Raw genomic sequence first — 27,283 nt, 5'->3', positions numbered from 1 at the left:
TCTTTGGTGTTATCTACTGAAAAGTCGCGGTTCCTTGACAGCAAGCAGGGATGAAGGGCAGGGCTTAAAACAAAAACAAAACACACTACGGCCCCGATTATAAGTCTGGCAGTCTACAGACTGCCAGACTCGCGGGGGAGTGGCGGCGGCAGTATCCCCACTGCCCTATTAACCCGTTCCGTGCTGCTGTCGGCCATTGGCCGACGGCAGCACTACCTCCCCAGTGCTGCCGTCGGCCAATGGCCGACGCGGCCCTGCCTGTTTTGTGGAAGTGCCGCACTTCCGCAAAATCGTGGCTGCCGTTAAGGCGTTAAGAGTTGGGTGGAGGGACCGCCCCAGCCGCCGTTCCCTGGCGGTGTTGCTGCGGTGTATGGCATCAGTATGCTTAGTGGGACTGCCGCAATCTCGCCAATCCCGCATCATGGCGGTTCCTCCTTCATGAAAATGCTGGCGGGGAGGGAACAAAAAAAGCCCTACAGGGCCCTCTGCATCCTGTGGAAGTACACAGGGGCACAAAATGTGCCCCCTGTGTGAATACACACCAGTTCCTGCATGGCATGGACTAAAAAGTCCATGCCATGCAGGAACTATTTTTGGCGTTCCCATTTCGGTTCCTGTTTTTAGAGGGCCTGCCGTGGGAAAGCCAAAAAAAAAGCCTGCCAGACAGTAGGAAACTCTTAATCTGGCAGGTAGTATGACCTCGGCGGTGGTGCGGGGTGAGACTGACCCAGCATCATACTGCCAAAGTCGTAATCCGAACTCTAAATGAAAACTTATTTAGGTATAAAGCCACTGCTATTTGCTGTGCTTAACCATAGCCATACAGGTTCAGCAATAAGGTCGTTCCACACCTGTTCCCAAATGTGGGAATATTTATCTTGATTAGATAAGCCTAAGAAAGTGCACTAACACCTGGATATTTCTGAAGCCGATAGACTTCAGGGTACAATCTGACTAGCTGCAAGGGGGCCCCTTTCCTTCTTAGGTCTCCAAAGCAAGCTGGATTTATTCAGAACAAGATTTATTCTATTTCTGAAATTATCCTGATTGAAGGGCTATTTTTGGTTATCCCTGAAAACATTAAGGAAAAACATTATCTACTGTGTATCTATCTGTAAGTCATTTTACCTCTCCCAATATCTAACTGCGTTCCCGCTGCCAAAGGATCACGACTTGCGCTTCACATGCTCTAGAAAGGATTTTTAAAAAACTGAAAAAAATGACTTATTACTCACACCTTCAAAATAAGAGTGTCAGTTTTTATGTATATCAGGCATCTCCCAAGGTGTAGTAGTCTCCGTTAGTTTTTTTCTCTTTTGATGTTCTTCAGCGGTAGGCTTGGACCGCGTTCCTGCGAGGTGCCGCTGGAGCTGCGACTGCTGCTTCTACTGCTGCTCTCAGTTACATGGCTTCTGCTTCTGTCCTCAGCGGCTGGAGATGCAGGACTTCGATAGCCAGCTGTGGTCTGGGTGCAAGAATTTGAGGAGGATACAGGCCCACCGTTGTTTTTCACATAAACATTTTTAATAGCTTCCAGTGTCCGTGCCATAAGCCGGACGCTGCTGTTCAAGTCTTGCACACTGTGCTGCAGGAGACACAAGTTGTGGTTGACACTTTCAAATCCTAGTTGCATCACCCGGACTTGCTGCTGCTGTAGATAAAGGGAGTCCTGTCCTGAGCTGTCACCTTCCTCTGCTTGTCGTTGAAAGCTTGTTTTATAGTCTGCTTTACCAAAGGGACTCAAGTAAGGTGTTTCAATTGATGGAAAATGCTCTTGGCTTGGTGGCTCCTCTGGAGAGTGTACAGACCTTTCGTCTTCTTGCTCCACAATTTTTACCACAATCTCTTCTTTGAGTTTCATCTCAGCAAAGCCGGGCTGGCTGTCTTGGCTAGGTTGTTCAATACACCCTGGGGAGACAAAAAGGATTACATTTTAGATCCGGTCTCACTCATTCAACAAGTCTCTGTAGTTACCAAAGGATGAGACACACAGCTTTTCAATAAGATCTTACGTCAGGAATCAAATAATGTACCAATGTTTGTGTCTATACAATGAGCTCTAAGGTTGCAGAATGTTCATTCTACTTTTTTTAAATACAGTTTCTAGTAGTATTTTTTGTTTGTTTTGTTATTCTTTTGCATGCTTATTGTTCGAGTTATAGATATTTTAGTTCGGTATTTTATAGCTTTTTTAATATGCTGATTGCATTTCTATTTGGTCATTTGTATTGTATCACTTGTTTTATGATAGAGACTTCTAGCCACAGATTCCTCCCCCTCTGAATATTCCCCAGGAGTCACAGTGGATCCGGAAGCTTTTCAGCAGTACCTCTGTGTGCCAGAAAGTGGTGCTCTGCAGTTTCACACTGGCCCCGTTCCGCTCTGGGAATGGTGGGCAGCGCCTCTTTAGGCACCGAGGTCAGTTTTTTTGTTCTGCGCTTCCTGTCGTGGATCTGGACCTCCTACTCGTCTCTAAGAGACTCTTTACCTCAATATTTTTCGATATTTTCAAAAGCAGGGTTTTAAGACCTACAGGGACTGTCGCAAGCAAATGTCTGAGAGATCCCTATCGGGGTATCTGGGGTCGAGCCAAGACTCCAAGGCCTACAGTGACTGTGCATCAATGAGCCTGATGGCTCTCCTGGACCACAAGGTGAAGTTTTACATTTTCAAATATAAGAAGACTCCTTGACAAAACTGCTCTAAGTCATCATCCAAATCCAAGGTTCGGTCCCGTTCCCGCTAAAAGAGTCGCAGAAGCCGCTTGCGAGGGCGGTCTTCGTTGCGATCCTAATTGTCTGTTAAGTCTAAAAAGAAAAGAAATCAGAATGAAGCTCAGCTCCCTCTCGCCAATTGCAGACAAGGGTGCGGTGCCATAGACCTCGCTCTCAGAGTTTGCTGGCTTTAGAGTCGATCCAACATTGAGTTTCTATGGCTATTTGCCACTCAGCAACAGATCGATGGATCAGAGTTCTGCGCAGCCATGCCTTGGATCTACAGATCCTTGGCGACTCCCTCCAGCGCGTGCTTGAACCCCAAGAAGCCGAGAGGGGCCTCTGGCAGTTTTTACCTCGGCAACAGCTGGACCCTTTGACTCCGTTACAACATCTCTGGCCCCAGTCCAGAACCTGCTTCTGGCACCGTGGTCCACACTGTTCCCTGGGACTTCAACGCCAGTATGGAGTCGATCAACTCCGGACCAAGAGTGCTGTCCAACTCTGAGACAGCGCCGGCCTGGCCTCCCTGACGCTGCACCCAATAACAGTTGTGGTGCTGCTTTCTCCACTTGTACGGTTACCTCCACAGGGAAGACAACACGCTCTACCATCACTATTTGGCATGGACTTGTACAACTATTATGATGTGGGTAATGAGTTAGCTCAGCCCTATCAAGAGGAAAACTGGTGTGATGACTTGTCGGAGGCTAGTGGTCTTGATACCGCCCACAGAAACAGGCCTTCTCTCACCCCATGGACCACCAACAGAGCAGTACACTTCCTACACCATGGTAATCAGTAGGGCGGCTGAAGTCGGTGACCTCCAGCTCCCCCCCTTGGAAGTAAAGACTAACCGACTAACAGAATTTCTCTTGCAGGAGCAAACATCTTCTGAACCCCTCCCGCCATTTAACAAGGCCTTAACAAACACCTTATTGGGGGCATGGACCAAAACTTGCTTTCTTCCACCAGTCAACTGCGCAATGCCATTGCCCTTCCCCGAGTGAACCTGCTTTTCTATCTCAGCGCCCTCCCTTGAATGTTTAATGGTACAATTCTCCGCTAGGAATACCAATCCCAACACATACCCAACTACTCCCTTAAAGAGGGAGTCAAAAGGTGTTAAAACCTTTTGCAAACTAGTATTTTCACCAGCTTGGTGCTAAGGACAGTAAATACAAGGTTCCTGCTGGGGCACTATTCCTCAGTCCTTTTGGCACTCTGTGGCTCAAGTCCTCCCAGGTGGACCCGAAGATCTCCGACCTGTCCTTGCGCAGGCCATTCGGAACAGCCGTAATGCTGCCAGGTTCATGATTAATTGTGGCCTGGACACCACCGATTCCATCAATCGGGCCATCGGCACCAGTGTTGCCATTCGCCGCCACGCCTAGATGAGGTCCACTAGTTTTCAAGGCAATGTCTTTTAGAGTGCCCTTAGTGGAGCACAGCCACCCAGTGGGAGGCAGGAAACAAGGATTTGTGCCGGGTTGGCAGGCCATAACAGACAGTTGGGCTCTGCTAATTGTTGAAAGGGTTCTGCCCTGCTGCAACTTCCACCATCTCCCCAACGAGTGACAGAGGACCGTCTTTCCGTTTTGCGGCAGGAAGTGCAAGCCTTTTTGGCCTAAGGCCTATCGAGAGGGTGCCTGCACCAGAAGTATTGTATTACATTATAATTACATTTATACAGTGCATACTACCCCCGACGAGGCATCGAAAGTAGAGTGTGGTTGTTATACATGCTGCTTCCTGGTACCCAAAAAGTACAGAGATCTCCGGCATATTTTATACCTGCAGCCTCTCAATGCCTTCCCCGGAAGGAAAAATTAAAAATGCTCTTATTGGCCCAAGTCTTGTTTGGCTTAGACCCTTGAGACTGGGTGTTAGAATGGGACATGCAGGATGCCTATTTCCATATAACAGTCCAGATGCCCCACCGGTGTTCCCTATGGATGTGGTGGGACAGGAGCATTTTCAGCTTGCTGGGCTCCCTTTTGGTCTCACCAGTGACCCTTGGTGTCCACAACAGTGATGGCGGTGGTAGCAGTGCATCTTCAGAGGTCAGGAGTGCCAATCTTCCCCTACTTCAGGCCCGCCAGAGGCAGTTGTCACCAACTCTAGACTACATTGAATCTCCAATTATCTTTGGGATTCAATATCAAGATGCCAAAGTCACACCTGCTCCTTGTAGGATAGTCCCCTTCTTCTGTTTCCAGTTTCGTGCCTTTCCCTCTGGAAAGAGAGTCCGGGCATTCAGGTTATGATCCCGATCTTTCAACCTTGGTCCTGGAATGAGTCCACTCAAAGGCTGCTGGACTGATGGCCTCCTGCTGGTGCAGCACGCCAAGCGGCATTTGCGGTCTCTGTAATGGGATCTGAAGTCTTAGTGGGCCAACATCAAGCATACCTCTATGACTACATTTAGATTTCGGAAGCTGCAAAAGATCTGCAGTGTTGTTATTGGAGTGCCACTAGGCTAGCGGCAGAGCCCTCTCCCTTGCCCACACCGAGCTGACAGTGGCGCCAAAGCGTCGCTTCTGGGTTTGGGATGGCCATCTACGAAAGGTGGAGACCAGAGGCCTGTGGTCTCTGGCGGAGTCCCAGCTCCACGTCAACCTTCTAGAGCTGAGGAACAGCTGGCTGGCAGATGCACTCAGCGCCTAGCGGATCACGAGTGTCGGTTACAGCCAAAGTCAGCGTAGGGTCTCTTCTGTGAATGGGGAGCACTGTACGCCACAGCCGAAAGCAAGCAATATCAGCTCTTCTGGGAACTTTCCAAGGTGTTTCTCGCTCAGAGATGCATTACACCTTAAGTGGAACTCAGGATTCTTGTATGCCTTTCCACAGATACCACTCCGGGAGTAGAAGCTCTCAAGAATATCAAAACCAACCGGGTGCAAGTTATGCAAGAGGACCCGGATTGGGCACAGACAGTATGGTTTCAGAATTCTTGGGCTTAAGCATATGTCCTCTGCTGAGGCTACCCCTTCAGGAAGACCTTCTATTGCAGTAGCAGGGCTGGGTTCTGCATCCGGGCCTTCGCAATCTCTATGTTCATGCATGGAGAACAAACTGCAACAGCTGAACACTTTTGACCTTCCTCCAGAGATGGTTGATGTCATCTGGTCAGCCAAGCATCCCTCAACAAAGACTGTGTACACCTGAAGTTGGGACAAATGTGTGGCTTGGTGTGGCACTCAGCAGATTGACCTCCTTGAGGCCAAGTTATCTAACATTTTGTTTGTTTTGTCCTTACCTGTCAAGGTCTAACCATGGGGACAGTTAAAGGGTACCTTTCAGCTTTGCAGTTGCTGGATCAGTCCTCTTTGTTCAAGTCTCCTGTTATGAGATTTTTGAAAGGGTTTCATTTGTTTCCTCCCTCTACATTCGTCAGGGCACAGGGAGATCCTAACATGGGCCTCGCCTTACTAAAGTGCACTCTTTTTCAGTCCCCAGACAAACTGGTTCTACGTACTCTGGTATTCTTTCTGTAAAAAGTTGTGCTGCCGTTCCATGTCGGTCAAACCATCACTCTGCCGACATTTTATGTTCTGCCTCACCCCTCTAAAGAGGAGGAAATACTCAATTGCTTGGACCCCAAGATAGTGCTGAGCTTCAACATAGATTGTACTAAAGATCACGGGGTGAGCGATCAGTTATTTAAAGGGGTCGACTGGAGAGAAAAAAGGCAAGGCTGTGCAGAAGAGAACCATCTCTCACGAGATGGTGCTCTGCATTTAGATCTGCACCGCACTGGCCCAAAAAAAAAAGGCCCCAAAAGGACTGTGTGCTCATTTAACCAGAAACAAAGCTGCTACCACTGCATCAGCATGTGAAGTCCCTGACCTGGGCATTTGGCAGACGGCTCCGTGGGTGTCCCGCCATACATTCACAAAGCATTATTGTCTGGACAGTCGCAGTTTGCCAAGAGGGGTATTTTGCCCGCTAGGTCCTGCAGGACTTTCTGGTTTCAGTCCATTCACAGACCCACCTCGTTATAGGTAGTGATTTGGTATGGATTCAAAAGGTGAGTAATCTGTGGCTAGATGTCTCTATCAGAAGAAATTAGTTACCTTCGATAATGCTCTCTTTGGATGAGATTCTATCAAGCTGCAGATTCCATATCGACACTCCCACTTCTGCAGCTGGACTATATTCATTAATAGGACCCTAAGTCTAGGAATCTGCACACTGGTCACACCAATGTGATTTTGGGTTCTGTTACTGGAAAAGCCGAGTCTCAAAAGCAACTGACGTCAGTGTGCGGAGTGGCATCTATATAGGCTCCGCACATCATTTCCGGAACATAATGGCATTGATGTGGTGCCGCATGGCGACACCTACCAACGCAAAGAGGTACTACTGCAAAGTTTCGGATCAAGTCTGACGCCTGAGGAATATTCAAACAGTGAGGAATCTGGGGTTAGAGTCTCTACCAGAAAGAGCGTTACTGAAGATAAGTAACTTGTTCAACAGTAGTAATCTGAAGGTAGTTAGCTATAGTATACACAGAGGCCTATTTATGAAAAAGTCACACAGTGCAGCGCAGAAAGTCAGCTTGCTGCACTGCACGACAGGGAAAGGACAGGAATGTGCCATATTTAGGGCAAGATGGTGCATTCCTGCCTTTTCCTCTGTGCTGGTGCCCTTTTGGCAGCCTAGCACCAACGCTGGCACCCTTGCACAGGTGCCTGCGTTGCATGCAGGATTGCTTTCGAGCAGAAAGGGACACCTTCCTGCACAAACGCAATCCTGAGAGGCATTTTCCTCTTTCTGTGTACTGCAAAATGCAGCACACATTGAAGAAGGAAGTAATGAGGATAAATAAAGATATTTCTCCTCGTTATGCGTCTCCTGGGAAGACATATCTTTTTGATTCTGGGGAATCTGGGAATGCTTCAAAAACCATGGGAGTTACGCGGGAACAACCTTGGCAACAAAGAAATGTGCGCTTCGATGCCTTACTCCAGATTTATGGAGCCACTAAGGGCCACACAAAGTGGCCTCGCGCGGCTTCATAGATCGGACCTAAGGTTTGCGTCGCTCTTGCGTGGTGCAAGAGCGACGCAAACCAGCTCAGAAATAACCCCCTTAATATTTAACAACATACTAAGCGGGATCTACATTATGGAGAAAAGCTGCTCTTCCACTACCCCTAGAAGAAGTATTTTGGCAAGAGTTCTTAATCCACTGATTGTCAGCCGCCCATCAGACACACCGATAAAAACAAAACACATATTGTGGCTGAGATTGCTGTTCATAAAGGATCATTCCAGCAGATGGCAATGGAGAGGCCCATAATATCTGGATATGCTAAAGATGACTAACCAAAATAGCTCACTATTCAACTAAATAACAGACTAATAATCCAATTAGAGGCTTCTTTGTTTCACCTTGGACACCAGAAAGAGTCTATTAGTTGTCAGTTAACACTTTTTAATAGTGACTGACAGGTCTTGAAGCAGCCAATGCCCACACAAGAGACTTAGCTAGCCCCTATTCTGTGATTTCTACTAAGTGTGGGCGAGGATATTACCCGATAAAATTAATTTCCTTAAGGGAAGAATAGAAAACCCTAATGGACTTAATAAAACAAATGCCACCCCGCCCCCCCCCCCAATGTTCATTTCAGGTGGTGCATGGTTACATGCACAGGTGTCTTCGAAAAGGCTACAAATAAAAGGGAAAATGTTATAACGCAAAGGTAACTGATCAACGCTTAACATTTTGATAATTTCATCACACAGGAAACATAGTCTATACTCGGTTTTCCAGACTTTACTAATCTCATCATTAACCCCATGAGGGAGGAGACTACTGTCCGGCATAGGAGACATTTTACAGATTGCAGGGATTCTTATTTATCAAAAAACATCTAATCTACCTGCATATTAATCTGGTTTCAGTCTCGAGTTTGACAATAATAAAACAAAGATTGTGTTAAACTGAAACATGAAAGACTGATTACAATGTAGGTCCCAATTTCGAAAAAAATGTATCTGTGGAACTATACCACCCACTGGTGCCAAAAGAACACTGGTAACACCAACCCACATTCACCTGGGGCAATTCCCAAATTTCTTAAACAAGCATTGGCAAAGCAAATAGGATTTGCCATGTTGTACACCAGTGTGGCTGCTGTTAGCATGGCTAAAAGTTAGTGATGTGGAGTGTTCTGGCGTGGAGTAGAGTGCTGTAGACTGGATTGGTTGTAGAGTGGAGTGGGGGGTGGGGGGGGCAGTGTCGTAGAGTTGAGTGGAGTAGATTGGAGGGGGGTGGAATAAGGCGGGATGGAGTGGATTGAGGAAGTGTGGAGGATTGGCCTGGTGTTACATGGGTTGGATTGAGCAGAGTGGGTTGAAATGGGTGGACTGGATGGGATGGATTGGATTAGAGTGTGTTGAAATGGAGTAGGGTGGATTGAAATGGGGTGATGTTGATTGGATTAGAGCAGGGCAGTTTGGAGTAGGGTGAATTAGAATGTGGTGGTCTGGATGGATTGGATTGAGTGGGGTGGCCTGAAATGGAATGAGGTGTATTGGACTGGGGTAGAGTGGGGTGGTCAGGAATTGATGAATTAGAAATGAGTGGGGTGGACTAGGATTATTGGAGTGGGGTGGATTGGACTGGAAAGGGGAGGGGTAGATTGGATTGGGGTGAGGTGGGGTGGATCGGAGTGGAGTAGATTGGATTACAGTGGGGTGGACTGTATTGGAGTGCGGTGGATTGGACTGAGTGCGGTGGATTGGATTAGAGTGGAGTGGGATGGGGTAGATTGAATTTGAATGGATTGGAGAGGGGAGGGGTGGATTGGCTTGGAGTGGTTGGATTGGATTGGGGTGAGGTATTGGATTGGGGTGGACTGGAGTGGGTGCATTGGAGTGGAGCGGACTGTTTTGGATTGGAGTGCAGCAGATTCTTTTAGGTTGAAGTGGGGCAGATTATTTTGGATTGGAGTGGGACAGATTGGAGTGAGGAAGAATGTTTTAGATGGACTGGGGAATATTGTGTTGGCTTGGAGTGGGGAACATTGTGTTTGATTGAGTGGGACAGATTGTTTTGGATTGGAGTGGGGTGGATTGGACTGGAGTGGGATGGATTGGAATGGGTGGGTGGATTGGATTTGAGCAGGGTGAATTAGGATGGAGTGGGTGGATTGGGGTGAGGTGAAGCAGACTGGAGTGGGGCAGACTGGAGAGGAATGGAATGGATTAGAGTGGTGCAGATTGTTTTGCATTTGAACAGGGCAGATTGGAGTGGGACAAATTGTTTTGGATTGAAGTGGGGCAGATAGTTTTGGATTGGACTGAGGCAGATTATTTTGCATTGAAGTGGGGCAGATTAAAGTGCAGAAGATTAAGTGGGGCATATGGTTTTAGATTGGATTAGACAGACCGGATTGGGGTGGGCGGTTTGGATTGAAGTGGGGTGGATTGGATTGATCTGGAGTGAATAGGACTGAGTGGAGCTGATTGGTGTAGGGTGAGGTGGGATGGATTGGAGTGGGGTAGTTTGGAGTGTGGTGGGGTGAATCGGGGTGTACTGCACGATTAGGTGTTAAAGCATTCCAGAAATTATACATAAGAAAGAAACAATGCCACTTTGCAACACAATAATCTTCATCTTTTGAGAACAGCGTCCATGGGCAAAAACAAAAGAAAACACGAGTGCAAGGTGAGAAAAGAAGACTTGGCAAAATGAAAGAAAGTTAACCATAGAAAATAAATCTTTGCAATTTTGTTTGTCCTGCTGGGCACGTTTTGCCAGTCATGTGCCTTCTGTTTGCAGGGCACTGAAAGTTAACCAGAACAAAATAGTTCCTCAATCACGTCGGGGGCATCGGAAGGGCACTGATTAAGTTGAATCAATCAGTGCTTGTTCCCTGCTCCTCAGAGAGGAAGGGCAATGATGTTAGGTCTGCCTTGACAAATTACGAGGCTGTAAAGAAGAGCTCCAAGCAAACCAACAAATGTTAAGCAACTGGTAGCTGCGAGCCCTTTTTGTTAACAGTATCTCGCAAGCGTGACGTTTGCGCTAGTGCATGGGCTGGCAGGCTCAACTTTAAAAACATAGAGGGTTCGTATAACAAAGGAAGGCCTAAGCAAGTACAGAACCCAGAAGAGTAAGTAGGCAGTTAAAATCAGGGAGAGAAAGAGTTGTAGCCTGTAGGGTTCCTTACAGAGATTTTAAGTATTCCAGGTAGAAAATGCTTCCTTCTCCATATAATGAATGGAGAATCCAGGGCACTCCAGGTACCCTTCAATCTTTCAAACCTTCAAACGGGGTGTGGCTTAACATAAGCTTTGCTTCAATTTGCACCAGCCTTCTAGAGGGCATTTAAATAAGAAAGAACCATTATTTTTTAGATAGTGTGTCGTTGCGGCATATCTGAGTTAGTCTGTTTGTGGGATACTAAATGCGCCCTGCACTTTATGACTAGGCAGAACACCACGGATATGGATGCATTTATCTGTGAATTCATTGCCCCTCTGGATGAACCAGGTCTTCAAACTATCATTAAACGCTTTAAGAGACCAAGGACCCACAGAGGTGTTTGTTCTTGCCATAGTTAGCTTCAAAAGACTGAATGATACACCCACGGTGAGCAACAATCGGATTTTAAATGGACCAGACTAAAAATGATAAACCACCTGTGTGAGCAAACTGGGAGGTCGACCATCCTCAAACAAGACAACATAAAACAACACACTGTAGAAATGCAATACACAAATGCAAGAAAGATTTGTGCACAGCCATGCCCATGTTCTTTGATCCTTTTGCAGGACCCAGGCAAAGAATATCCAGATTTTTTTTTAAACCAAAATGCACCATACGAATCAACACATTGCTAAGACATTCTCATACCTCACAGTGAAGTTGTATGCACTTACACACACACACAGCTTTTTCTAAACAATGCTGCTTCCATAGCTGAACGCCATATACAGTGACCATTCTTTAGGATAGAACAGTATGCAGGATCCCTTTGCATCCATGCAAGGCGAAACCTTCAAAGGTGTCCTGTCCTCTCTGCCCCCCCTGCTACTCGATCTTCTGCTCATCTCACTCCAGATCAACTTGGTACCCAACAAAGGCCGAAGGACTTCACTTCATTAGTCCAGCCAGTGAGGGTAGTTCGGAACCTGGGTGTCATGTTCAATAGTGACCTCTCCTTGGAGGCGCAGGTCTCTAGGGTGGTAGCTAGCTGTATGGCAATTATTCGCCCTCTGAGAAAAATCCTGCCCTTGTTACCACCTATGGCACGGATAGAGGTGGTACGTTGCACTGTGTTAAGCAGGATAGACTACTGCAACGCCCTTCTGCTGGAGTCCCCGAGCTATCTTTTGGATAGGCTTCAGAGACTTCAGTCTGCAGCTGCCAAACTGGCCTTAGGTTGGCCTCCGAGATCCTCCTCTGCTTTGGCTCTGGCGCAGCTACATTGGCTCCCAGTGAGGGAGAGGGTGACTTTTAAGTCCTTATGTCTGACCTTCAAAGCCCTTCATGGGTTGGGTCCGGCTTGCCTTCAACGGATGTTTTCATGGTATGTACCAGCCCGTAATCTGCGCTCCTCCCTGGCCAGGGCGGTGGTTGTCCCGAGGTTTAAAAGATCTAGAGCTGGAGGCAGATCATTTAGTGTGGCTGCGGCTAAGCTGTGGAATTCTCTGCCCATGGAACTAAGGCAGACTGACTACCTGCCTGCTTTTAGAAGGCAGCTGAAAACTTGGCTTTTTCCACGCTTGCCTTAATTTTCAGCCGCCTCTAACTGCCTTTTCCCCTCTGCTTTTGTGACTGCCAGCGCCAAGATGCCTCTTGAGGTGATAGCGCGCTCTACAAGTACAATAAATAAATAAATAAGTCAAAACCGCGCTTGCAAAATCTCTTCTCAAGCAAACTGGGTTTCATGGCTGAGCAGCTCTACTGAAAGATAAACAATAGTTCCTGAACACTGTACTGCATGGAATAAACTGAAAATTCCCCAATTCTCTTTACAATTAACTATAAACCTTCAAGTAGCGTGCAGAATATGCACGAGGTATGAAGCCGGAGCTTGGGGAAATTTAGTACGAGGGACATCTGAAAACCGCTATTAACTGGAACGCGTAATGTAGCGCCTTGCAGAGTTTACTTGGCGCCTCGGGGAGGTGCGTGGCTGACTGAGTGCTGTATCTGCTCCGATGTATTGGTGCAATGGGAGTGACCCGCAGGGGCACAGCGCCTAGCGGTAGGTTGATAGAGGCATGAGAAGTACCACTGAAATAAACTGTCGGCTATGACTTACTCTGCATGTCGCATGTTACTCTGTACCACAATAAGTCACAACTGAACTCTCTGCTGAGAAAGAAGCAACCACTGGAGAAAGGAAAAACTTTAATAACAGATCTGCGCTTTATCAAAAATGCTTAATGTCTCTCAGCCAAGATGACGAAAAAGGGGGGGGATCTAGGGACCTGGACGGGGTGGGGGACTGGCTACCGTCGATGAGGCTGGAAGGGCCTGGTGGCAGCAAAGGATGCGACCTGGCGGGAGAGGGGGCAGCAGGCAAAGAGGGCGCGTGTGAGGAGGGGCCTCGCCTATATACCTGAAACCCCATCTGACCCGGCGCCTATGTACATCCTCAAACAAATTGCAGATACCATTGCCCCCCTTGCAACAGAGTTGTTAAACTCCTCATTCACCAATGGGGTAGTACCCCCCAGCTGGAAGCAGGCCAGAATTAAAACACTCCTAAAGAAGCCGGGACTTGACACTACCGATTTAGCTAATTTTCGCCCGATCTCTTTGTTACCTGGTCTGGGCAAAATTGCTGAAAAGATAGTTAATCAACAGCTCTCAGGGTTCTTGGAAAGTAATGGCCTACTGAGCGACTTTCAAACGGGTTTTCGCCCAGGACAGGGCACTGACACAGCCCTCATAGTGGTGGCTGAGGAGGCAAGGTGCATCTTAGATTCAGGAGGATCAGCGGCTCTGATCCTCCTGGATCTGAGCGCTGCATTTGATACGGTGGACCATGAAATATTAGTCCACCGTCTTGCTAGACTGGGCATTGCAGGATCAGCCCTTAGTTGGCTGGAATCCTTTCTGAACAAACGATCTTTCAGGATTTGGGAAAATGGTGTCATGTCTAAATCTACTCCCCTCCAGTGTGGAGTTCCTCAGGGCTCGTCCTTGAGGCCTACCCTGTTTAATGCTTATATGGCCCCGCTGGAGGAGGTAGTAGCCCCTTTTGGGATTAAATCCGTCACCTACGCAGATGACACCCAACTAGTCGTCTCGCTGACGCAACAAGTGGGATGCTCAGATAACCTCTCGGCTTGCCTAACTGCAATCTACTCCTGGATGACCGGATCAAAGCTCAAATTGAACGGAGCTAAAACCGAGATCATGATCCTGGGCCATCAATTTACATCTCTGCCCAAAGCTTTTTGGCCGCCCTGTATGGGCGAGTTGCCCCAGCCAAAGGAGAAAATTAAAAGCTATGGGGTCTGGTTTGAGCCCGAACTAACTTTTAGGACACATGCCCAGAAAGTCGCTGGTGGGTGCTTCGGCCTGCTCCGGGCAGTACGGAAAGTTCTCCCCCCTCCTGCCTTTTCAGTCCAGGAAGCTACTAATCCAGGGATTAATTTTATCCAGACTGGATTATAGCAATGCTCTTTTCCTGGCAGCACCGGAAGCCACAATTAATATCTTGCAGCGGGTGCAGAACGCTGCAGCTAGATTGCTTATGGGGGCTCCAAGAAGAGCGTCGGCCAAACCATTGCTGAGAGCTCTCCACTGGCTTCCAGTTCATGAACGAATCGCCTTCAAATCATCTTGCATCGCCCATAACACACTTCAAGGCAAAGGTCCTCCGGCCATGAGGAGCTTGATTCGTCCCTACAGGCCCGCCCGGGCCCTCCGATCGGACGGGGATAATCTTGCCATAGTCTCTAGAGTGAGGAAGGCCCGTACCGGAGGCCGCCGCTTCTCTATAAATGCGGCAAAAAACGACCATGCTATCTTAAATTCCGAAAATCACTTAAAACTTTTTTTTCCTAAAACCCCTTAATTTCCAGATCCTTTAGAGTTTTCTGTTATCAGTTAGGTAGCGCTGGGACGCTCTAGGGCAGCCATGCGCTTTACAAATCAAATTTCATTTCATTTCACCCCTCTCCCCTGTCCCTCGCACCGCCCCCCCCCTCCCGGAAGCGCTGGCTGCTGCGTCCTCGAGATACTACGGGGCCTGCCCTCCTATGGGGTCCCCTGCAGGGACCACGGGCATCCTGCAGGATGCTGGTAAAAGCGCTCTCCTTGTTTAAACATAGCTTTGAGGCACTACAAATAATCACAGTCCCTTTCGGTCCCAGTCTCTCCCGGCTCCCTCGAGGTAGGCCTTGAGGAAGGCTCGGACCTCAGCCACGCTGCCTTGGCCCCAGCGCTGGCTGCAGTAACCTTATCCCTTTCAAGGCCCCGCTGAGCACAGCCTCAAAGCAATATTCTGTGTAAATAAGGCGGACACCGACTACAATGGAATCTGCTTTTTAAACGCTGTGCTTCATTTCAGAATACCAGCCTCGAAATATTCACTTTTTAACGCTCAACTGGCAACCCCCGGCCGTTCCATGGATGCACCATCCCGCTCACAGGGTCACACAAAACACAACTCCATCCCCATCTCTTGATGTTTAATAACTGTACTGATCTGGACACAAGGCCCGTCTCTACCTCTCTGTAGGTGGAAAGGGATGGAGGAGCCCAGTCGCTGTGCAATAAACATTTCACCACTTTGCAGGAGTATTTCACAGATCTGCCCTTTTCTTTCCTTAGTGAGGTTTCATCTGTTTACTATAGATGTAGGTTCTTCCTCCCAAATGTAGCTAAGATAAGAGTCTCCAGAATTGTATCCTGAAGAAAACCCCTTCTGAGTCATTTAATAGAGGCTGTTATCAATTGGGCTGTGGTTTTATAACCATCAGAGGTCATGAACTTCTACAGCTGACTGAGCCCCACTTTTGTACTCTAGAAACACCACAACCGTTTGTTTTGTATTTTCTTTCATGTGCTACACACTGCATTATTTATCAACTGGTTTTACCTCACATACGCACTGCACTTTCACCATCCACTTTTACATATCACCCTTGCTGCCTACGAGAATTAGCACATTGCCAATTTTCTAAACACAATCCCATATATTGAAGATAACATGCCTGCAGTCGTTGTTTTCTTCTCTCATTTTTTCAAAAAACGGACTTCCGAATATATCCATGCATTGATTATTGTGCTTGCTGGTATACATTTTATGACAGAAATGAATTTGCACAATGAATAGAAATTTTATTGGAACACTTTGTATAATAATTACGCAAGTTCCGAAGACTGTATGGTGACTCCGCTAGTTCCCATGTACATCATGCTGATGATACACAAACAAAACGAGCCGCGACTAATGCCTTACCCGACCTGCTTAAATATCTTCATGATATAAACCACTGGGAGGCATGGAACAACCTGAAATACTCACAGGCAGAAAGCCCTAGAGGCTCACAGGCAAGAGCGGAAAGCCCTAGTCCAGCAACCCAGCTATCTAGAACAGGCAGCTCCACCAAACTTGCAACACACAGTTTAAAACCTAGAGTGTGGCTATAACTGCAACCAAATTCGTACAAATCTGCTTTTACCTCCTCCACACTGTATTCTCGGATCTGACATAGCCAAAAGCCTGTGGGACGCTATTCCACTGGTCCCATCATAACTGGACCAGCCAAAGCAGTCTTCTCAGCACTCCCTCCATACCTGCTGAAAGGTTCTAGTGTGTGCAAAATACAGCACCACAAATACTACTTTACATAGGCCTGACAGACCACATGTCACCAGCAATAAGAACACGTGTGGGGTAAGGACAAATGTATGTTTGTAGATTTGTGAAGCACAAACCCACCTGGAGAGCAACAGAGCACTGAACACAAGTGGAATGAACGGATGTTGGTGGGAATGTCATGCCAGCTCAATGGGGTGCAGGCGCAAAAAGATAGTTTACTGATTCTATGAGTTTTTTTTGCAGTTTTCTGGCTCCAGCCTGACAGTGTCCTGGCTTCTAGCCTTTTATGGTGGCCTTGTTTGTAAAGAAGCTGGTGTTGAAGATGATATAGAGGCTGGAGAGGGAGCCAGTGTAGTGCCTTCAGGGTTGGAGAGAGGTGGTGGAACTTCTTCAGGTCTGTGATGACACTTGAGTTTCATCACTCGAGAAGTGTGGGCCAGTGTGGAGTCAGGAAGACAGCGGAGCAGGCCATTCCCTTCGTCCAGGGACAGAGGGACTCCGGGTCGGACTGAGACAATAAATAGACTTGGGCACCAAAATAAAAGTTACCCCAAATTTCTGAATTTGAAAGATAAACAAGTAGCCAATTTTTGCAAATTGGGGCAGTTGTAAGGTTGTAAAGACTGTTTTGCTAGGTCTGAAAGAGCATAGATTTGACCTTGCTGCAGGAAAATCAGCAGTAAAAACCGTCCCAGCAGACCAGAAAACAGGACAACAAACACCCCAAAAAAACGTTCCACATGCTAAACTGTCAGACTGGCCCGTCAGGCACTGCCAGATTGCCTTAAAGGCCAGTCCGACCATGGATGGACTAGTGTTTAAACTTGTTCCGAGGGGCAGATTGTTTTTGAATGGAGTGGGGTGGGGTGGGTGGACTGGTCTGGAGTGGATTGGATTGAGTGGGGCTGATTAGGGTGGGTGGATTGAAGTGGGGCAGATTGGTGTAGGTAGACTGGGTGCACGATTATGTGTTAAAGCATTTCAGAAATTACACAAAGAAAAAACAATAATGCCGCTTTGCAATAAAATAGTCCTCATCTTTTGAGAACAGCGCCCACGAGCTATAACAAAAGAAAACATGAGTGCAAAGTGAGAAAAGACGACTTGGCAAAATAAAATAAAATTAACCATAGAACATAAATCTTTGCAATTTCGTTTGCCCTGCTGGGCACATTTTTGCCAGTCATGCGCCTTCGGTTTGTAGGGCACTAAAAGTTTGCCTTATAGGCCTGTCCGACCATGGATGGACTAGTGTTTGAACTTTTGTTCAGAAGACGGCTTCAAGGAGGGAAACATCAGAGTCAAGTGATTCTCTGTGCTCCTGGCAGCCACTTGGCATGAGCTCACTCCACACAACTGCTCAATACAGTATTTATCAGTCACCTAAACTCTTTTCCTTGCAGGAATCCAACATATCTAGAGCACATCTGTAGAACTTCTGTGGCAACTCTCTTGCATTGTCCCACCCTTTGTTGGTCCGGCTAGCTTTGCCGTTTGAACGTAATGGAGACGGAGCAGCTATCGGGGACAGCCGGCCTCTCTCGGGGGGGCGGTGCGTAGAGCAGCTTGCTTGGGGACCGGAGCGCGGACGGAAGGGGGCCGCCTCCATCGCCGTCAGTGCACCGCATGTTCGTGGGGCACCCGGTGCTAAATCATTCGTAGATAACCTGATTCTACGTATGTTCCATAAAGGTCTGCCTTCACAAAGCCACCTTCCGTGCTGGAACCCCACTCACCTTCAGAAAGGCTGACAGGCAGACAGTTTACCTGTCCCATCACCCAGACATTGTACATGTGCCTTCAGCCAGGTTTAAGCATCCATAAGCCCCACAAAACATTTCGTCTAGAACCCTCAGTCTGCTCAGGTATTGCATCATGTAGTTTACAGTCTGAGCCATCATGTTTTCTGTGGATGGTCCCTTCTTCCTGCGCTTATCCGGTCTCTGCAATTCATTATCATCTCAATACAGGAAACCCCTCTTTCTTCCATGACTTTCTACGCCTTCTTTATTTATTTATTACACAAAATAGTTACTTTCTATTTATATTCCATTTAGTTCCATGTTCCACCTTACGCGCACTATAAAGAAAACCAATCCTGGCATTCAGTGCGTCTTACAATCACTTGAAATCTCCCTAGTTAATTGCTAGCCTCAGGACTGATGCTGTATCTTCTAGTCATCCTCTGGCCTTCCTCATTTTGGTGCTTGGCTTTTGATCTTAATCCCTGCCTAGGGGGATTTATTCCTGGTTACCAGTTATTGTCCTCAGAGAAAATGGATTGTGTACCTGGTGTCAGTTTATCCTTCTCAGTCCTTTTTATGCTGACTGCCCAGGTTACAGAGCTGGCGAGGGAAAGAGCAGGCCTTTAATTTGAGAGAAGTAAACAAGGACAATGTCTATTCTATGAGCAACGTTGTCAGGTTATAACATCAATGCGTCTCGCATTAAAGATACAACATGGATTAAATAGAAAGTTCTAGTTTGCATCACCAGGTGCAAGGGAACAAGCCTCTAGACTACAAACAGGGTCCAATGGAGTTTATCTTTAGAAATAAGGTGGGAGGCGCCTTTTCTTTGGAGACACGTTTTGGTCTCACAGGCTAATCTTAATAATTATCTAATCGTCCAAGTGGCATTTAAAGAAGTCTACGATACAGAAGACCAAATGTATTCCATACATGAGAAACTATGTGAATTCCACCAAGGTGCACTGATCCTTCTCACTAACAGCAAGAGGCAGTGCCGGGAGTGGCCACCCTCCATATGTAAGTGGAGGGTATGCCTGTCCGCTGCTAATTTACTTTCCTCCATTTGGCTTTCAAAATTGAGTCCCACGTATTTTGGGTCTTTTGAGTTAACCAAAATAATGAATCCTCTCGCGGTACGGCTATATCTCCCTTCCAACCAACACCTTCACCTATTTCTATTCAAATCATTAATCATTTGTTTCAAGTTCTTTGCCTAATAGGAAACAAATGCAATTCCTGTGACCAGACCCAGAAGCCTGCCCTTCCCTTTAATGGCCTTGTACTCGTCAGATGCTTCCATGATACATGTTGACAAGCTGAGCTTTCATTTGGAAAAATGGGGAGGGCAGTGTCAGAGCGGACACCCAATACCTCCCTGGAGGAAGCCAACCTTAGGTTCATTGGTGATGCAATTTGGCAGTCTCCCTGCACTGTTTTACAGCACTCGCCCAAGGCGCAGACAGCAAAGCTGCAAATGCATTCCTGCAGGTTCTGCATGGGCCAACCTGCACAAAGCTGCACTCCTTGCCAGCACTACACTTTCAGTGTTCAGTCTGTGCGCCATCAGGAAGGCAGGCGGGCAGTGCCGTCTCCACCTTCCTATTGGCGGGGTGTTTCAAACACGTGCTGATGCCCAGTAGTAAAACATCTGGAGGCCCCCAATCAATCAATCAATCAATCAATCAATCAATCAGGTCATTTGTAGAGCGCACTACTCACCCGTAGGGTCTCAAGGCGCTGGGAGGGGGGGGGGTGCCGCTACTGCTCGAACAGCCAGGTCTTGAGCTTCTTCCTGAAGGAGAGGTGGTCTTGGGTCCGGCGCAGATTGGTCGGAAGTGAGTTCCAGGTCTTGGCGGCCAGGTAGGAGAAGGATCTTCCTCCTGTTGTCGCTCTTCGAATGCGGGGGACGGCGGCGAGGGCGTGGTTGGTTGATCTGAGGAGGCGCTTGGGAGTGTAGAAGTTGATCCGGTTGTTGAGGTAGCTCGGGCCTTGGTCGTGTAGGGCTTTGTGCGCGTGGGTGAGGAGCCGGAAGGTGATTCTCTTGTTGACCGGGAGCCAGTGCAGATCTCTCAGGTGTCCGGAGATGTGGCTGCGTCGGGGGATGTCGAGGATGAGTCTCGCCGAGGCGTTCTGGATCCGCTGGAGTCTCTTCTGGAGTTTGGCAGTGGTTCCGGCGTAGAGGGCGTTGCCGTAGTCCAGTCGGCTGGTGACGAGGGCTTGGGTGACCGTCTTCCTCGTCTCGGTGGGGATCCACCGGAAGATCTTACGTAGCATGCGCAGGATGTTGAAGCATGACGAGGAGACGGCGTTGACTTGTCTGGTCATGGAGAGGGAGGAGTCCAGGATGAAGCCCAGGTTGCGTGCGTGGTCCGTCGGTTTGGGTGCGGTGCCCAGGGCGGGGGGCCACCAGGAGTCGTCCCAGGCGGAGGGCGTGGAGCCCAGGATGAGGACCTCCGTCTTGTCTGAGTTCAGTTTCAGGCGGCTGGTCGTCATCCATTCGGCTACGTCTCTCATCCCTTCGTGCAGGTTGGCTCTGGCGGTGGCGGGGTCGTTGGTCAGGGAGAGGATCAGCTGGGTGTCGTCGGCGTAGGAGATGATGTTCAGGTTGTGTTGGCGTGCGATGGCCGCGAGGGGGCTCATGTAGACGTTGAAGAGGGTTGGGCTCAGCGAGGATCCTTGGGGTACGCCGCAGATGACTTTGGTGGCCTCTGACTTGTACGGTGGTAGGCGGACTCTTTGTGTTCTTCCGTCGAGGAAGGAGGTGATCCATTCCAGTGCCTTCTCCTGGATTCCGATGTTGCTGAGGCGCTGTACTAGGGTGCGGTGGCAGACAGTGTCGAAAGCCGCGGAGAGGTCCAGGAGGATGAGGGCCGCTGTTTCTCCGTTGTCCATCAGAGTTCGAAGGTCGTCGGTGGCGGCGATGAGGGCGGTCTCGGTGCTGTGGTTCGCTCGGAAGCCGGACTGTGAGGGGTCGAGGGATCCATTCGTCTCGAGGAAGGCGGCCAGCTGTTTGTTGACGGTCTTCTCGATGACTTTGGCCGGGAACGGGAGGAGCGAGATGGGACGGTAGTTCTTGAGGTCGGTGGGGTCTGCTGTGGGTTTCTTGAGGAGAGCGCTGAGTTCGGCGTGCTTCCAGCTCTCAGGGAAGGTGGCGGAGTCGAAGGAGGTGTTGATGATGTCCCGCAGGTGGGGTGCGAGGACAGCGTCGGCCTTGTTGAAGACGTGGTGAGGGCAGGGGTCAGTCGGAGATCCGGAATGGATGGAGTTCATGGTGCGGATGGTGTCTTCGGTGCTGATCGGGGTCCAGGTGCGGAGGGTGGTGGATGGTGGCGTCGTTGCGGTTGTGGCTTGCGTTGGTTGGTTGTTGAAGCTGTTGTGTATGTCCGTGATCTTGTTGTGGAAGTAGGACGCGAGGGAGTTGCAGAGGTCTTGCGACGGTGTGATGTCGTTGTTTCCGGCGTTGGGGTTGGAGAGCTCTTTCACGATGTTGAAGAGTTCCTTGCAGTTGTGTGCGTTGTTGTCCAGCCGGTCCTTGTATGCATTTTTCTTGGTGGCGCGGATCAGTTGGTGGTGTTTCCGGGTGGCGAGCTTGAGGGTGGTCATGTTGTCCGTCGTTGGTTCCCTTCTCCAGGCTTTCTCGAGGGCTCGACAGTTCTTCTTGGAGCACTTGAGTTCGTCGGTGAACCATGGTGTTTTTCTGCTGCAGGATCTGCTGGGCGGGGTCCTTAGAGGGGCGAGTTCGTCCGCGCAGTTGCTGATCCACTTCGTGAGGTTGTCGGCGGCCTGGCTGGGGTTCGCTGAGCTGGCGGGAGGGTGCTGGCTCAGGGAGGCGGTGAGCTGGTCGGCTGTGATCTTGTTCCAGCTTCTTCGAGCAACCTGTTGCTGGAGCTGGTGGATCGTCGTTCTTTTGAAGGTGAAGTGGACGCAGCTGTGGTCCGTCCAGTGGAGTCCTGTTGCGTGGCTGAAGGTGACGTCTTTGCTGGATGAGAAGACGGCGTCGAGTGTGTGTCCGGCGAGGTGGGTGGGGGTGGTCACCAGTTGCTTGAGTCCGAGGTTGTCGAGGTTGTCGAGCAGGGTGATGGTGTTGCGGTCGTTGTTGTTCTCCAGGTGGAAGTTGAGGTCCCCCAGGAGGATGTAGTCGGCGGAGGGGAGAGCGTGCGGGCTGACGAAGTCGGCGATGTCCTCGCTGAATCGTGTGCGCGGTCCCGGGGGTCGGTAGATCAGGGTGCCTCTGAGGGTGGTCTTCGGGTTGGTGTGGATCTGGAAGTGCAGGTGTTCAGCGGTGGTGAGGGTGTCGTCGGTGTTGGTCGTGATGCGGATGGTGTCTCTGTGGATGATGGCGATGCCTCCTCCGGTCCCATGAAGCAACATGACTACAACACATCATTCTTCTCACTTACTGTATGAGGGGAGCTTGTACCTTCATCCTCCATGTTTTCTCTCAGCAGTGTTTCTTCTTGCTGTTGTCCTGTTCCTGCAATCCAGTTCCATATCTTACTTTAGGAAACCCTACTTCCTCCCATGAGTTTCTTCAGAAACCAACTATTGAATACTTCCTGAATATGTTCACTTTTCTCCCCAGTGTTCAAGTTACCTGCACTATAAAAGGAGGGCAATCCTTGTATTTGTTTAATCTCCACTTGAATTCTCTTCAGTTCCTTGCTCAGGATGCCTCGGGACTCCATCTTTTGTTTACATCTTCTCTCGCCTTCCTCTTTTTGCTTCCTGACCTTAGACCTTCATCACCCTGCCACTGTCTAGAGATTCATCCCCTTTGGTTTCCAGGCTTTTTCCTCTGACAAATTGGATTGCCCATCAGGTTTCTGTTTTCGCCTCATATACGGAATCTTTTTGTGTTGGCTGTCAAGGGTTCAAGAAGGTGAAGCCAAACACAGAGCTTCCTGGTAGAGAGAACAATCAGGGTGGCAGACAGAACAATAAGGGCGGCGTAAAGAAAAAGCAGGCCTTTGTTTCAAGATTCGATGGTGTCATGGATGCATGTCAGGGACTGCCAAGTGACCTCCTGTGCATAGGGCTGTGACCTCCTCCTCACGCTGCCAGTGGCATTTTGCAATCTGTGGCAGGCGGGCGTACAATGACAGTGTGTCTGGGAATCATTGTATGCCTCTAATAATCCCTACAAAACAGTTAATCCAGGACGTTGGTGTCCTCGAATGTATTCATTGCATTACAGACGCAAAATAAACTCAAAACATGAACCAACTTGAGTCACCAACTCAATTCACACAGCTGATTCACACCACCAAGAAAACCGCTTTCAAGGAACGACTAGACAACAACGCCAACAACAGCAAGGAACTCTTCAACATCGTCAAAGAGCTCTCCAACCCAAGTGCCGGAAACAACGACATCACTCCCTCACAAGACCTCTGCGACTCACTCGCCTCGTTCTTCCACAGCAAGATCACAAACATACACAACAGTTTCAACGCACAGCCGACGCACCCGACGACCACACCAACGCCCCCCACCACCACCCTCCGCGCCTGGACCCCGATCCACACCAAAGACACCATCCGCACAATGAACTCCATCCACTCTGGATCACCAACCGACCCCTGCCCTCACCACGTCTTCAACAAGGCCGACGCCATCATCGCACCCCATCTCCAGGACATCATCAACACCTCCTTCAACACCGCCACCTTCCCACAGACCTGGAAGCACGCCGAACTCAGTGCCCTACTGAAGAAACAATCAGCGGACCCCACCGACCTCAAAAATTACCGTCCCATCTCGCTCCTTCCTTTTCCCAAAGTGCTCGAGAAGACCGTCAACAGACAGCTGGCCGCCTTCCTCGAGACAAATGGTTCCCTCGACCACTCGCAGTCCGGTTTCAGAGGCAACCACAGCACCGAGACCGCCCTCATCGCAGCCACAGACGACATCCGAGCCCTGCTTGACAACGGGGAAACAGCGGCACTCATCCTCCTGGACCTCTCCGCAGCGTTCGACACTGTCTGCCACCGCACCCTAGTGCAGCGCCTCTGCGACATCGGAATCCAGGAGAAGGCACTGGAGTGGATCATCTCCTTCCTCGCCGGAAGAACACAGAGAGTCCACCTCCCCCCGTTCCAATCCGAGGCCACCAAAGTCATTTGCGGCGTACCACAAGGATCATCGCTCAGCCCCACCCTCTTCAACGTCTACATGAGCCCCCTCGCGGCCATCGCACGCCAACACAACCTCAACATCATCTCCTACGCCGACGACACTCAGCTGATCCTCTCCCTCACCAACGACCCCGCCACCGCCAGAACCAGCCTACACGAAGGGATGAAAGACGTAGCCGAGTGGATGACGAACAGCCGCCTGAAACTGAATTCAGACAAGACGGAAGGCCTCATCCTGGGATCATGACCCTCCGCCTAGGACGACTCCTGGTGGCCCCCTGCCCTGGGCAGCGCACCCAAACCGTCGGACCACGCACGCAACCTGGCCTTCATCCTCGACTCCTCCCTCTCGATGACCAGACAAGTCAACGCCGTCTCCTTGTCATGCTTCAACATCCTTCGCATGCTACGGAAGATCTTCCGGTGGATCCCCACCGAAACCAGGAAGACGGTCACCCAGGCCCTCGTCACCAGCCGCCTGGACTACGGTAACACCCTCTACGCCGGAACCACTACCAAACTTCAGAAAAGGCTCCAGCGCCTTCAGAACGCCTCAGCACCACTCATCCTGGACGTCCCGCGACACAGCCAGCTCTCCGGACACCTGAAAGACCTGCACTGGCTCCCCGTCGGCAAGAGAATCACGTTCCGACTCCTCACCCACGCACACAAAGCTCTCCACAACCAAGGCCCCAGATACCTCAACGACCGCCTGACCTTCTACGCTCTCGCCCACCAACTACGTTCCACCAGCCACGCCCTCGCTGCCGTTCCCCGCATCCGAAGAGTCACCGTGGGAGGAAGATCCTTCTCCTACCTGGCTGCCAAGACGTGGAACTCCCTCCCCATCCACCTCCGCCTGACCCAAGACCACCTCGCCTTCAGGAAGCAACTCAAGACCTGGCTGTTCGAGCAGTAGCGGACCCCCCCTCCCCCAAGCGCCTTGAGACCCTCCGGGTGAGTAGCGCGCTATACAAATGCCCTGATTGATTGGATTCAAAAGGGTGGGCGAGCCTGTCGGGGGTGTAGTGCTATGCAGCGCTTTAAAGTCCCTGTAATGCTCATTACGCGTGCAGTACGAACTTACTGTCATTGGTAATTATTAAAAAATGGCTACTGTAATCAAAACATTACAGCTGGTAGTCAAAATACGAATGGGCATAATTAAGAGGGTGAAGCAGTGATTAAAGCCCCGTCACGTAATATATAAGCCCCGTCACGTAATATATAGTAGTCGTGTAGGTCTAGTAACCATGTCAGGCATTGGCAGCTGGGCCTCGTTAAGATACAAATTAGAACCAGCTTAGGGCTGATCTTACTTCACTTGTAAAAACAATCACGAGTGACCTTTGGACCGACTCTAGAACTGGGTGAAAGTTAGTCACGTGGGAGGTGAGCGCTGCAGGCCACTGACATGGACCCATTTGCGAAGCTCTGCATCCATGACGCCCACACACAGAGCCCCCAAATATGTTGTTTTATACTTTATACTGCGCTGTAATTAGGAGGCTTCTCACTACCTCATTCAACCTCCCTGGCAGTCTCTTGCGTAGCTCACTGTGCGACAATGCCCACGCTGCCTCAGGTTAACAATCCATAACTAGCAGGTGATATAACCCAAGATACTTTAGTGATGCCACTCATGCTACTCCTTCCGTGTCATGCCACCCTCGCGGTGCCCTCTTTCAGAGGTCATGACGCGGGGACTTCTGTAATACGAAACATGCACTTCTCAGCTCTCTGCAATACTTTTTAATGGGCAAGTGCAAACACTCCTCGGTAGCAAAATTGTACTCTGGGATAGTGAATATTTGAACTTTTTAGACCTCACACTGCACGACGATCGTGCAGCACCTCCTAGTGACGTCTCTGGGGCTCTTCCATGTGGCACCCCTTACAAAGCGCCCTGCTTATAATGCCCTCATGCCCATATTCTGCCCCATGGTGACCCTAAAAAAGCTCGCCACCTCCTCCTGCGGATGCCCTCCTCACCCTGCAGCCCCTCTGATGCCCACTCCATGTGTGGCCACCCTCGTGCACCCCCCTCATGCTGCCCCATGACGTCACACCGCCCCGGCCTCCTCCACACGTGCTGCACTCACCGTGGGGTTCCCCCAGCGGGCTCTGGGTGCCCCCGGGGGTGGGCGGCGCCCCCTCCTCCCCCGGGGCTTGTTCCTCCCTCTCCTGCAGCTCGCCGGAGAGGCGCCGGAGCTTTGCGCGGTCCCGTCGCTTCAGGTCCCGCCAGCGCTTCTTGAGGTCCTCCACGTCCCGGGGGCAGGCGGCCAGCGGGCTGACCTGGCGGCGGATGTGCTCCCAGAGGCGCCGCCGCTGCCCGGGGGGCGCACGGCCCGCGCCCCCCGCGAAGAGCAGCGGCTCGTGGCGCAGCACCAGCGCGATCAGCGCCTCCGTCTCCGCCTCCGTGAAGTTGGCCTTGCGCCTCTTGGGGGAGCCCTCCCCGGCCATGGATGCGGGGTGCGCAGCGCGGGGGGCCGGGGCCGGGTCACGCCGCCGCCGCCTGCTGCTGCTCCGGGCCCCGCTGCGCCTCCGGCCCCCGGTGGCGGCTGCTTGCGCCGGCGCTGCGCTCATTCCAGCCGCTCGCAGTGCGCCGGACGGATGCCAAGCCTGCGCAGTGCGGGGAGCAGAGGCGCGCAGGCCGCGCGCAGCCGCCCCGGGAGCGGGTCTGCATGCGCGAGCGCTCCCCGGGGGCCCCGCCGGTGCGCGCACCGACGCCCTGCCAGGGGCCCCTCACCCAGACCCACGCAGGGCTGGAGCAGGAGGGATGCGCACGGGGGGGGCAGTGGGCGCAAGGACTCCCTCCTGCCGGCTTTAGTAGCGACCATAAATCCAGCTTCCTTCAAGTACCGCACTGCCCGGGCCCTGGCA

At 50.3% G+C, this 27,283-nt stretch overlaps 1 protein-coding gene across 1 annotated transcript; it reads right to left on the bottom strand.

Moving 5' to 3' along the window:
• Positions 1–308: 308 nt before the first annotated feature.
• Positions 309–27,283, bottom strand: LOC144780945 (uncharacterized). Its single transcript, XM_078659514.1, has 2 exons — positions 26,503–27,283; positions 309–1,908 (listed from the first exon to the last, which is right to left on the bottom strand). Exons 1-2 carry the CDS (start codon positions 26,984–26,986, stop codon positions 1,301–1,303), a joined length of 1,092 nt encoding a protein of 363 aa, XP_078515640.1. The 5' UTR covers positions 26,987–27,283; the 3' UTR covers positions 309–1,300.

Source organism: Lissotriton helveticus, chromosome 9, assembly GCF_964261635.1.
Source record: "Lissotriton helveticus chromosome 9, aLisHel1.1, whole genome shotgun sequence".
NCBI lineage: Eukaryota > Metazoa > Chordata > Amphibia > Caudata > Salamandridae > Lissotriton > Lissotriton helveticus.
Note: the sequence above shows the minus strand (reverse complement) of the source record. Positions and strands in the feature narration are given on the sequence as shown.